Source organism: Pongo abelii, chromosome 5 (genome assembly GCF_028885655.2).
Source record: "Pongo abelii isolate AG06213 chromosome 5, NHGRI_mPonAbe1-v2.0_pri, whole genome shotgun sequence".
Taxonomy (NCBI): Eukaryota; Metazoa; Chordata; class Mammalia; order Primates; family Hominidae; genus Pongo; species Pongo abelii.
Window position 1 is genome coordinate 88,182,490 of NC_071990.2, and position 14,075 is coordinate 88,196,564.

General features: G+C 37.1%; 1 protein-coding gene across 4 annotated transcripts in view; it reads left to right on the forward strand.

Annotated features, from left to right (window-relative positions):
- CFAP206 (cilia and flagella associated protein 206) overlaps positions 1–8,217 on the forward strand; it is a 56,383-nt gene extending 48,166 nt beyond the window's left edge. For all 4 annotated transcript variants that reach the window (XM_054557839.2, XM_002817123.5, XM_054557841.2 and 1 more), the window contains 2 exons: positions 4,751–4,894; positions 7,750–8,217. In XM_054557839.2, coding sequence (XP_054413814.2) covers positions 4,751–4,894; positions 7,750–7,980 — 375 coding nt within the window. In that variant the 3' untranslated portion in view covers positions 7,981–8,217. The remainder of the gene's footprint in view (positions 1–4,750; positions 4,895–7,749) is intronic.
- Positions 8,218–14,075: the final 5,858 nt, after the last annotated feature.

A 14,075-nucleotide genomic window follows, 5' to 3' on the forward strand; every position in this document is an offset into this window, starting at 1 on the left:
GAACGAAGGACAAAAACCATATGACCATTTTAATTGATGCAGGAAAAGCATTTGATAAAATTCAACATCATTCTATGATTTAAAAACCTCAAAAAAACTGAGTATAGAAGGAATATACCTCAACACAATAAAAGCCATATACAGCAGACCCAGAGGTAGTATCATACCGAACAGGAAAAATGAAAGCCTTTCCTCTGAGATCTGGAACAAGACAAATATGCCCACTTTTAACACTGTTATTTAACATAGTACTGGAATTCCTAGCTAGAGCAATCAGACAATAGAAATGAAGGCATCCACCTTGGAAAGGAAGAAGTTAAATTATGCTTGTTTGCAGCTCATATGATCTTACATTTGGAAAAACCTTAAGACTCCACCAAAAAACTAATAGAACTGATAAACAAATACAGTAAAGTTGCAGAATACAAAATCAACATACAAAAATCAGTAGCATTTCTGTATGCCAAAAGCAAAGAATCTGAAAAAAATCAAGAAAGTAATCCCATTTTCAATAGCTACAAATAAATTAAATACCTAGGAATAAACTTAACCAAAGAAGTGAAAGATCTCTATGAAGATAACTATAAAACATTGATGAAAGAAATTGAAGTTGGCCGAACGCAGTGGCTCACACCTGTAATCCCAGAACTTTGGGAGGCTGAGGCAGACGGATGACGAGGTCAGGAGATCAAAACCATCCTGGCTAACACAGCAAAACCCCATCTCTACTAAAAATACAAAAAAATTAGCCAGGCCCGTGGCAGGCGCCTGTTGTCCCAGCTATTCAGGAGGCTGAGGCAGGAGAATGGCATGAACCTGGGAGGCGGAGCTTCCAGTGAGCTGAGCTCACACCACTGCACTCCAGCCTGGGCGACAGAGTGAGATAACTCTCAAAAAAAAAGAGATTGAAGAGGACACAAAGCAACATATTAATGGATTGGAAAAATTAATATTGTTAAAATGTTCATACTACTCAAGCATCTACAGATTCAATGCAATCCCTATCAAAATACCAATGACATTCTGTAAGAAATAAAAAAAATAACCTTACAACTTATATGGAACCACAAAAGGCCCTGAATAGCCAAAGCCATCCTAAGCAAAAAGAACAAAACTGGAGGAATCACATTACCTAACTTCAAATTATACTACAGAGCTATAGTAAGCAAAATAGCATGGTACTGGCATAAAAACAAGACACATAGACCAATGGAACAGAATAGATAACCCAGAAATAAATCCATACATCTACTGTGAACTCATTTTAAACAAAGGTGCCAAGAATATACACTGGGGAAAGGACAGTCTCTTCAATAAATGGTGCTGGGAAAACTGGATATCCATGTGCAGAAGAATGAAACTAGACCCTATCTCTTGCCATATACAAGAATCAAATCAAAGTGGATTAAAGACTTAAATCTGAGACCTCAAACTATGAAATTATTAATACTACAGGAAAACACTGGGGAAACTCTCCAGGATATTGGACTGGGCAAAGATTTCTTGGGTCATTCCCCACCAGCACAGACAACCAAAGCAAAAATGGACAAATGTGATCACATCAAGTTAAAAAACTTCTGCACAGCAAAGGAAACAACAAAGTGAAGAGACAACTCACAGAATGGGAGAAAATATTTGCAAACTATCCATCTGATAAGGGACTAATAACCAGAATATATAAGGAGCTCAAACAACTCAATTAGGAAAGAATCTAGTAATCCAACTGAAAAATGGGCAAAAGATCTGGATAGACGTTTCTCAAAAGAAGATATACAAATGGCAAATAGATACATGAAAAGGTGCTCAACATCACTGATCATCAGGGAAATGCAAGTCAAAACTATAATGAGATATCATCCCACCCCAGTTAAAATGGCTTATATCAAAAAGGCAGGCAATAACGAATGCTGGTGAGGATATGGAGAAAGGGAACCCTAGTACGCTGTTGGTGGGAATGTAAATTAGTAAGCCACTATGGAGAACAGTATAGAAGTTCCTAAAAAAACTATATAGAAATACCATGTGATCCTGCAATCCCACTGCTAGGTATATACCCAAAAGAAACGAAATCAGTATATCAAAGGGATATCTGCACTCCCATATTTATTACAGCACTATCCACAGTAGCCAAGATTTGGAAGCAACCCAAGTATCCATCAAAGACAACTGGATAAAGAAAATGTGGTACATATACATAATAGAGTACTATTCAGCTATAAAAAAGGAGATCCTGTCATTTGCAAAAACATGGATGGAACTGGAGAATATTATTTTCAGTGAAATAAGCCAGGCACAGAAAGACAAACTTCGTATGTCCTCACTCCTTTGTGGGAACTAAAAACTAAACTAATTGAAATGGAGATAGCAGAATGATGGTTACCAGAGGGCTGGGAAAGGTAGTTGTGAGAAATGGGGATGGTTAATCGGTACAAAAGTATAGTTAAATAAAAGGAGTAAGATCTAGTATTTGATAGCACAACAGGGTGAGTACAGTCAGCAGTAATTTGATGTACATTTCAGAATAACTGAAAGAGTACAATTGGAATATTCATAACATGAAGACATGATGACTGTTTGAGGTGATGGACACCCCATTTACCTGATGTGATTATTACACATTGTATGCCTGTATCAGAATATCTCATGTAACCTGATAATTATGTACACCTACTATGTACCCATAAAAATTAAAAAATACCACCAAATTAAGTTTACCAAGTCAGTAGTTCTCAAATTTGTTCAAATTGTAGAGTTCCTGGAGCTGATAATTCATTTTGATGAGTATTATAAATGTTGCTACCTTAAGTTTAATACATGTAATTTTTTGCTTAATTAGATGTTATACAAAATTCTAATTTAGAACAAATGATTGCAGGAGCCAACTACTTTGAAAAATTATGAGGGGAAAATTTACAATAGAAAATTTTAATAATTTTTCTGCATATTAGAAAGTGCCATTCATTTTACTCTGAATTCAAAACTCTTCTGTTTTTTGTCTGTAAGATGAAATCCAAATTTTGGGGACTGGTGTTCGAGGCATACATGTCATTTTATCCTTCTATTTCTACTAATTCCCTCCATGACCTCTCTGTCAGAAAAACTGTGAGTTATATACTGGTCTTAAAAAACTTGTTCTATATCCTCTAGTCTTCTATTTGTTAAAAGATAGTTTTCAAAAATGGGTAAAATTATTGTCATGCAGATATGCAGATGTAAAAGTGAACATGTGTTAAGAGTAATCTATTCATTAATCAATGAGGGGACCAGGTAGATGTTATAACCAGTTCAAAAGAGAACCCTAAGAACAGACACATTTATAGATCAGGAATATTCAAATGCATGTGTAAATGGAGGCAACACTGATTTTTCCACATGGGGAAAGGGAAGTCAGTTGAACTTCTACAGACAGGATAGACTGTGCATGTCTACAGACAGAAATTATTTGGTCTTGCTATCACTCATTTTAACTTACAGAGTTGTAAGATACCCCAAGGACAGTGAAAGGCTAGAATCAGACGACTGGAAAGGTATGTTGTATGTGGATAATGCCTAGTTTTCCACTAAAGCATAATTTTTTCCTATACACCTGGTCTTGTTTTTTCCTGTCTTTCTGGATATTTAATTCCCATCTGTTCTTCAGTGACTTTAATATCTGCAGAAATGAGTTTTATCCCTGTCTTTTTCATGTAGTCCTTACTGTCTAATTATTTACTTGACATTTACTTGTATGGTACAGTATTGTTAACTATCTTTTTAGCATTTTTAAAATCTACCTAACTATATCATAAGATAATTTTATAGTCAGAAATTATATCAAATGTTAGACACTCAGTGATTATCTGTTGTTTGGAAAGAATATCTTCTCCCTCCTTTTTACTGTGACCTAAGTTCCTTAAACCTCTACCACTCCCTCCAACAACATCAACAATGTCATGTCCAGCACCATCATGTCTTGTTTAGCCTGGAATTAGTGAATTCTTAATATTGGGTTCCCCAAAAGAAAATCAGTATATTCAACTAAAAACAAAGCAAAAACCTTGGATAATAACCTGCTATGTATGCATAGCTTGAGGTCAACATATGTCTTAAAGAGGTTTTGATAGTTCAAATAGATGTGATTTTTACCTAATAAAGCTATTTTCAATTTCTATCCATTTTCAACAGGTATGTATTCATGTTATCAGTTGTGCAAAGTGGGGAGGGATATTTGACTTGGGAATAAGGGATGTTTTCTCCTTCCAAAATACATGTTCTACAGAAAACCAAACACTGCATGTTATCATTTATAAGTGGGAGCTAAAAATTGGGTACACATGGACATAAAGATGGGACCAGTAGACACTGGAGACTGCAACAGTGGAAAGAGTGGGAGGGGGGCACAGGCTGAAAAATGAACTATTGGGTACTGTGGTCACTACCTGGGTGATGGGTTCAATCCTACCTCAAATCTCAGCATTGTGTAATATACCCTTGTAACAAACCTGCACATGTGCCCCCTTGAATCTAAAATAAAAGTTAAAATAAAACACCCCCTACATTAACAAAATCACGAAGCCATAATTCCCAGAAAAACAGTTATATTCAGCTCATTAATTATGTGTTTATTTTCTTTATTGGTATTTACAAGTATATTCCATGTCCAAAAATTATTGTTTTTTAAGTGTTTTGTCAGTTTTAGCTAAACATTTTAGTTATCAGTAAATAATGTTTATTTTTTACAAGCACTAACTACAAAACTCCACTTCTTTAGATGAGAGATGCTGACAAACATTATATAAAACCAATTACAAAATGTGAAAGTAGCACACAGACGGATACACACATACTGCCACCAACAATTGTGAGATCATATGAGTGGAATGAATGGGAATTAAGAAGAAAAGCTATAAAATTGGTTTGTAACAATACTTTCTAAAATTATTTATATGTTGGGGAATTTTAATCTGTTGTTACTCATAGAGTTGGTAAATTAAATTATTTATATAAAATAATGAGTTTTATACAGAGTTCTTTGCTAACAAAAATATCATAATTTATAACTTGCTAGGTTTACGTTGTAAGATTGTCTTCTAATTTTAAGCATATATAGAACAATGATAATATCTATATATCTATTTGTCTATCATCAGTTTTAAAACCTGGTTTTAGTATTTAAAGCACTCCCAACTTCCTTTAATCACTTAAGGTATACCATTCTTTTTTTGTTTGTTTTTTGGACCTTTTCTATTAAAGCATAGATATTTTCCCCTCAACAACATATTATCTTCAGACCCTGGGCACTCTCATCCTTCTGATTCTCAGTCACCTTAATTACAATATAGATACCTACCCTTAAAGCCTGTCTTTGAAACTCTCATCCCTGTCCAACTCAGTGAAATTCCTCCCACCATCCCCTCTTTATGGTATCTTGTCATTTTAAACAACAAATATTTATAGTATGGAAAAAATAAAATCTTTTATGTCTGTAGCCCCTTTTTAGAATATTTTATCCATCTCTTTAACTGAAATCAGGTGTGGAAATAAACAATGCCTACCCAAATGAGAACAAAGGGAGGCTATTTATTTAGAGCTTGCTATGGTAAGGGAGTCAGACACTGTCACTTGTGTTTAGTAGACTCAAAGCATGCAGGGGAGTGGGAAAGCTTTATAGTCAGAAAAGGGGGAAGGCTTCAGATGTTCTCTGATTGTAGTTTGTTAACATGAGAAAGCTGGAAGCAGGCTAACTAGAAGCAGGGCATTTTATGCGATTGGTTTGGTGAGCATATCTAGGTTTCTCTGGTTGGTCCTGAGTTGGGGGAGAAGGGGCCAAAAAATGGAGAAGTTGGCTAAGTCCTCAACATTCTGGGTCAATTGCTACAGCTACAGAGGTTGAGACTGGCTTCCCTGACTGGTTGATGTAGAGGCTGCAAGTCAGAGAGTTCTATTGTCATATATGGTCTAGCCTTTGTCCATTTGTATATTCAGTCCATTTGTATATTCAGTCCCACCGACGACATTATTTCCTTTGCTACTCACTCTGGTGGCAGCTTTTCAGTTCCCTGGCATGAGGAAGGATCAGTTTCCCCATATATCTTCCAGATCATTGTTCCATTAGTATTCCTTCCTATCAGTTACTCTCCTGTAGTTCATGAAATGCCCAACCCCCATATTATTTTCTATTATCTACTAAACTCACTTGAGTTCATTAGATTTATTGGGTAACATAAATATCCCACTACTTTGTTCTAGCAAGTGATATTGTTACATTAAAAATATTTCAGTACCTCCTTGTAAGTGGTACCTCCTTGTAAGTGGTGTAACAGAAGTGAAATGAAAATTCTACTAAATTAACATAGGTGATATTTTATGTTGCTTTTGAGATACAAATAGGCAAAGAGGAGGAGGGAAGTGATGGCTGGATAGGATAGGAGAGATAGAGGTGGCAGCATAGGTATGGACTGGAAGTGTTAAGAGAATGGGGTATTCAGGGGTCTGAACTTCATACTGACTGAGCTCTCTCTTCCCATTCCTCAATCTCCACTTAATTCTGACTCTCACCTTGGGCCTTATTATTCCCTAGAACTGTATTATATTGAATGCCAGCTCCCCAAGTGTCACCTACCCAACCTGTGGATAAGACAAAGCTGAGTTTATTGCTTAAAGCCATAAGGGAAAACACCACCTCAACAGTGCTTTGGCAGTGTCTCAGAAGAGGAACTGCAAAGTCAGAATTGATTGAGAATTTGAAGTGTGCTAAGGCAGGTCTTCCAATGACTGAGGTGGACTGGGGGTAGGATGGAGGTTTGACTCGGATTGTGTAAGGATCATGAAAAAGCAGTCCAGCATTGGTAGGAATAGCAAGAAGATTTTTTTGAGGCAAGGGATGCAGACTTAGGACTGAAACTGTGTTTTGATGCTTACTGCTGAAGAGTTGACACATCTTTCAGGTACTACTGAAATGAGCAATCAAGTTATTTGCTTAGGCAAGAGTCTCTTGGAATGGTAAAATCATGCTAATGAAGACAATGGAATAGTAAAGTCATATTAATGTGGACAATAACCTGGGTATTGGAGAGTAGTTTCGGTTCTCAGTCATCTGCAGTATCTCAAACTCTGAAATGTTTCCTCTAATTCCAGGTGTCGCCTTCTTCACTCACATGCTATAATGCCTTTTGAGATTTTTCTTGGCCTTTACTATAACCGCAGCAACCTTATTCTTCTTTTTATAAGCTCCTCCTTGCTTCCCGGCCTGAGTAATCTGTTTAACCTCATGTTTACTAATAATCTATGAAGGGAGTAAGCAAAATGTAGAATACTGTAAAATACAAATGGAAAGCATCAGACTCTTTTATGTTAAAAATCTAGGGTGAAGTCCATTTTTAAAAGATAATACTGTATAAACCTTAAATTTTTGTTAAAAAAAAACAAGTATAGTGGAAAAATCCAAGTTATATGAATCTCAAAGTATAAAGTGAAGGAATTAGATTATATTAAGAAACAACTGGTTGAGTTCACTGTAATTTTGAATCTGTATGTTTTTTGAGGTCAATTTTCAACATTTTACATATTTTTCTACGTCTTGGTAAGGGATATTTAATTTTCTATTATGTTCTAGATTTTCCAGTGTTTTATAGAAAACATGCTATGTTATGGAATTAATTTCTTGTGGATTGAAGACAAAAATAGGCAGATATTAACTGGTATCTGATAATATTTTATGTTATTCGTTCTTTAGAGAAATGTTAATTCCTGTATTCTCTTTCTCTTTAGGCTAATTTGCGCCAGAAAGTTACTCACTCAGTACAAACTGATCTTAGTCACTTGAGAAGAGAAAATTGTTCCCAAGTGTACCCTCCAAAGGACACTAGCACCCAGTCCATGAGGGAAGACAGCACTGGGGTGCCCAGGCCTCAGATTTACTTGGCTGGTCTTCGTGGAGGAAAGAGCAGAATCACCGATGAGGTCAAGGTGAACTTAACTAGAGATGTGGATGAAACCTAATTACAGACAACATTTTAAAATAGATGCTACTCAATTATGAACAATAGCAAGTACTTAGAGGTATATTAACATCTATATACAAATATAACATCTAATCTACAAATTAATTTTGTAGGGGTGGCACATTCATTGGTTGTGTGACTGTTTATTGGGTTCCCATATTTTATCAAACTGTTTTCTGTAACACATTTTTCATTCTGTTGAAATTGAAAAATAAAACTGTCCATTTATCTTTTATTTGTTAGAAAAATTTGTCAGCATTAAGATTGAAATTATGATAACATTTAGATATAAATATAAGATTATTACTGGAATAGAAGTCTATTTCTAAACCATATTTAATGTTAAACATCACAAACTTAAAACCTAATCAATATTTTCAGCTTTGTTAGCTATTAAATGTTAACATGGATTAAATTGATATGTAACAAAACCTTACTAATTTGGAACAATTGGAGCAAAGGTCCACATGATGTTTTTTTCTTTCTTTTTTTTTTTTTTTGAGACAGGGTCTTGCTCTGTCACCTAGGCTGGAATGCAGTGGTACAATCACAGCTCACCGCAGCCTCGACCTCCTGGGCTAAAGCAATCCTACCTCAGCCTCCTGAGTAGCTGGGACCACAGGCGTGTGTTACCACACCTGGCTAATTTTTTAAACAATTTTCTGTAGAGACAGAGTTTCACCATGTTGCCCTGGCAGGTCTTGAACTCCTGGGCTCAAGCGATCCTTTTGCCTCGGCCTCCCAAAGTGATGGGATTATAGGCATGAGCCACCATGCCCACCTCACATGATGTTTTTCAAAATGTAGAAATTTGACATAAAATTTGTATTTCTGGCCCTTCAAAAAAAGAAGAAATCAGAATATCTGCTAACACTTGGCCAGCATTCCTGCAAGTAGTAGCTTTGCCCATTCATAGGGCAGGCAATTTCAATCCTCCATTGTCTAATCTAGTTCCTGCTGCCTTATGGGCCTCCCACATCACTGCTTTGCCTTATTTGCCTGACTGCATAGGCAGTTGTGTTTAAAGCTCCCATGAATTACTGATAGCTATATTTTATAACTGTGGTTTTATTACTCTCTTACATACTTCTAGTACCAATTCATGGATAATAAAGCTTCTAGGAAGGGCTGTTTATCTTGCTTTAGTAGCTAGGAGGTCATTTGTATTTGGCATATTTTTTCTGCTCAGGTGACTTTTTACTAAGGCATTTGTATAATTTGCTTTCTGTGTAGCTTAAATGTTTTTGTTTATTTGTTTTTGAGATGGAGTCTTGCTGTGTTGCCCAGGCTGGAGTGCAGTGGCGTGATCTCGGCTCACTGCAATCTCTGCCTCCTGGGTTCAAGCGATTCTCCTGCCTCAGCCTCCCAAGTAGCTGGGATTACAGGCGTGCACTACCATGCCTGGCCAATTTTTGTATTTTTAGTAGAGATGGGGTTTTGCCATGTTGGTCAGGCTTGTCTCAAACTCCTGACCTCAAGTGATCTGCCCACCTTGGCCTCCCAAAGTGCTGGGATTACAGGTGTGAGCCACCACACCTGGCTGCTTAAATGTGATTTATACTATGAATATGCTTTGAAATCCATTTTCTGCATGTAAACTTCAAACAAACCTACTTCTAAGTTTTTGTGATTTTCACACCTGTAGTTTACAAATGATGTTTAAGATAGACTGGCTGGCTGTTAAGGCAGGGCCTGGAGGAGTGGGGTGATACTAAAATTTACAAATTCAGGAATGTCATTTTATCTGTTCAATTAACCCTTATTTGATTCTGCAAGATTCCTAAACACAGAAAAGAATGGCTGTAATCTGAAATTTGGGCTTATCAAGTTAAGGCTTGGAAGTAGAATGGCCAAGTGAATAAAAATACCAAATCCAATTTGAAAAGCCAATCCTAATATCAGATAGTCACCTGGTAAGTACAACAGAATAAAGGGAGCTACATCCAATGGAAAACTCATCCTCTCTCTGGACCTCCACCATCTATTCAAGCCCTGTCCTTCTGAAGATTTCCAACCATAAGCTGAATTTAATGTCTGATGGTCACCCCCCTTTCAGCAGGTCACAGATAAAAATAACTTTCTCTGCCAAACTTGTTTCTTTCTCTTTATATTCTTCTATTTTCAAAGGCATCACTGCCTTACTCAGTAGCATAAGTTAAAAACTTCCTGTCTTTCTCCCCCTACACTTTACTAGCCTTCAAGCCCTGTTCATTTGACCTGAATTGTCATTGAGATTCATGTCTTCCTATTCTCACCTCCCCTGCGGGACTTTGTCTTACTGCCTGGGTCACTGCTGTCTCCATTTTTTTATATGGTTCATCAGGATGTTTTCTCATGCATAAATCTGATCCTGTCATCTGGCCTCCTCTTCCCCCCAGCCTTTGCCTCAGTTGCTTAAAAGTTACCAAGACTCTTGTCCACTTCCTAGGGAATGAACTAAAACCTCCTTCATGTATTATGTAAAACTTTTTAAAATATGCTCTCCATTTATCCTCCAGTTTCCTCTCCTACCCTTCCCATACTCTCTCCACACACCACACACATTAGCCAGATTGAACCAAAACTCGTCAAATAGGTCATGGTCTTTATTTTTTTATTTTATTTTTTTGAGATAGAGTCTTGCTCTGTTGCCCAGGCTGGAGTGCAGTGGCGTGATCTTGGTTCACTGTAACCTCTGCCTCCCTGGTTCAAATGATTCTCATGCCCCAGCCTCCTGAGTAGCTGGGACTACAGGCATGTGCCACCACGCCGGTCTAATTTTTGTATTTTTAGTACAGATGGGGTTTTGCCATGTCGGCCAGGCTGATCTCGAACTCCTGACCTCAAGCGATCTGCCCACCTCGGCCTCCCAAAGTGCTGGGATTACAGGCGTGAGCCACCACGCCCAGCCCAAATATGTCATGGTCTTTTATACACCTACTCTTAACTTGTGCTTTTCACACTCTGCCCTGGAATGTAGTCCACAGGTACAGTCCTCAAAGAGTGTGATCAGACTTTATCTTTTCCATGAAAGTTTTCCCCATTTCTTTTGAGCAAGTTGATTGCTTCCTTCTTTGAGTTTTCATTGGATTTTATTATTACTTTTATTATAGCACTTAAAATAAATTGATGTATAGATAGTAGTGCATCTGTATTCTTCCTGTTAGATTTGAATTTCTTGAGATTTGAATTATGCATTAGTCATCTTTATATCCCCTGGCATTTGTATCTTGTTGGATAAATGAATGAATTAAAAAAAGAAGGAATGAAAGGGCAAACTGGAAGCAGGGTATTGGTTGAGTGATTATTTGAATAGTCAAGGCGGGAGCTAATAGAATTCAGCAATAAAGTAGTTATTGCAAAAGAAGAGGGAGAAAAATGGTAAAGAGGGAAAAGGAGATTATTTTTGAGGAAGTACTAGCAAATAAAGTTGAATAAACAGAGTTCGTTGGTTTACTTTCTGGAGGACTTTGAAAGCCAAGAAGAGAAACATTTTGCCTTCCTGTGGTAGGACATTAGAAAATCATGGCAGCTTCTTGAGTAGAATATCGATTGTGGGAGAGGGATACTCGCTTTGGAGAGATGGCTAGGAAGCTCCTGCAAGAACGGGGCATGCATGATGGGGGATGTTGGGGGGCAAATGCTAGATTAAATTAAGCGGACAAGATACAATATCTCAGGAAAAGGAAGAAAAATTCAAAGTATGACCTCAGGCTTTCTAGCCTAGGAGATAAAGGATAACTGAGAAGGGGAGCTGGTTGGTCAAAAAAGATAACATGTTCAGCACTAAAAAATTTGAGTTTAAGAGATGACAAGGATAGTAAAGCAGAGGTGATAGGAATTTGGGCTGCACAAAGATAATTTGGGAGGTCATCCCCATGGGAATGGGGGTTACATGAGGAGGAAGAGAAGACAAAATAAGACAGAGTAGCAGTCAGAAGAGTAGAAAAAAGATGTAAAGTAAGCTCTGTGATCATGGAAGAAAAGTCTAGCTCTTCTACTTACCAGCTGTACCACTTAACACCTCTCTGCTGCAGTTTCTGTATCATAAAAATGAGATAATAATAGTTCCAAACTCATTGATTGGGTTGTCATAAGGATTAAAGGAGCTAACACATAAAAAGCATTTACCTGGTAAGTGCCTTGTCAATATTAGCTAAGAGAATAGAGATTCTCCAAAGTTTCAGGTCTATTGTACCCCCTTGCCCATTTTTCTGCACTTTTTGTATTCTAGCCCTCAGTTAATGCCTAGAATAATGCTTGGCACATTATGACTTTCAAAAAATGGTGAATAACAAAAGAGGATGATGGATTAGTCATCAATGGAGTAGGCAATTGTCAAACTTTCTTTTCATAGAGTTGGCTTGAGTGGAAATACCATTGACGCAAAGCAAGCATAAAATGGTAGAAACAGGTACAAACCATCAGTGACTGGCAGGAAAAGGAAAGAGGGATTATGGTAATGAAAAAAGAAAAGAGAGGCAAGGGATACTTAAGCTCAAATATGAAATGTCTGGATACAGATGATTATTACTCATGTTTAATTCCTAGTCCAGACATTGAATTTTACATTATCTCCCTGTATCCTTTTATCAATTATAAAATGTGACAATTATTGGCTTTTTAGTCATATTCTACTGTAGGAAATAATTGCTTTAAAATAACAATAACTTGGGAGGCTGAGGCGGTGGATCAGGAAGTCAGGAGTTCAAGACCAGTTTGGCCAATATAGTGAAACCCCGTCCCTATAAAAATACAAAAAATTAGCTGGGTGTGGTGGTGTATGCCTGTAATCCCAGCTACTCAGGAAGCTGAGGCAGGAGAACTGCATGAACCCTGGAGGCGGAGGTTGCAGTGAGCCAAGATTGTGCCGTTAGACTCCAGCCCAGGCAACAGTGCAAGACTCTGTCTCAAAAAATAAAAATAAATAAATAAAAACAATAACTTAGCAAACAGGTTTTGGATGCTTAATAGCACAATGAAAGTAATATGCTTAAACTGTCAGGGAAACAATTTTATTTTGGTATCTATATCTTATCTATATGTTCTTTATGGTTAACTGTTTACTATTCTTTAAACATTACCACATTTAATAATCTATTATATAGCTACCATATTTGAATTCAATTATAACCTCCTTAAGCCTTTTGGTATTTGCTTCCTCACAGCCTTTTTATTTAATTAGGTTCATACTTTTACTTTATTACCAATGGATACAGTACTGGGCTTCTTTTTATACACATCATTGAGACTAGGGTAGCTCTGATACATGAGCGGGAAATGGAAGAGAGCAGGGGATTGAGGCAAATACTGTAGTTTTCTAGTGACAATCAGAAATCATTAGGGACTCAAGTGGCAATAGCAATGGCTGCTTGAAGCACTGTAAGGTTAGCTTATCAGGCACCGGGCCTTGTATCTCACATGTTAAGGATTGCTGCTTCTTTCTCTAACCAGAGTTGTAAGGAAAACTAGGCACACATGAAAGAAAGACATTAAATCAATATTTTTTTCCTCGAAGACTGAGGATAATTCAGAGTGAGAGAGTAAAAATTAGCTCAGAGTAAGACTGTAAATAGCTGCTTGGTCATTAATTGAGCCGGGATAACAAACCCAGGTAAAGCCTGCTGCAAAGTTAATGGGAAATAACTAAGGATATGCTGACACTATAAAGTATAATAGCAAGGCCCTTCTTTTGAGTGTTTGCTTTCTAATTCACTGAAAAACTTTGTTCTCTAAAATCATATACTCTGGGAAAACTTGCTGCTTGAAATTACATCAGTAAGAATGAAACACCCTACTTTTGCTTGGGGGGATCTACAACATTTTCATACAAAGAAGCAGCCTCAATTAAGGGGCTCCTGAATACAACATTCCACATCTATGGTAACCTTGTAGTTTTCAAGAAACAGGATCCTGAGACTGTTCTACAGTCCCTATTGGATACATATAGTCCTGCTTTGAGTTTATCAAACACTGCTTCCTTTAAATTTCACCTAATCCCATCCTTCCCTAAAATTCTATAAATTTATCTTTTTCTTTGTTTCCTGAGATACCTCTGGTGTTCAGTTTCCCTCATTGGAATGTGTTTTAGGTGGTTCTTGCAGTGCTATAAAG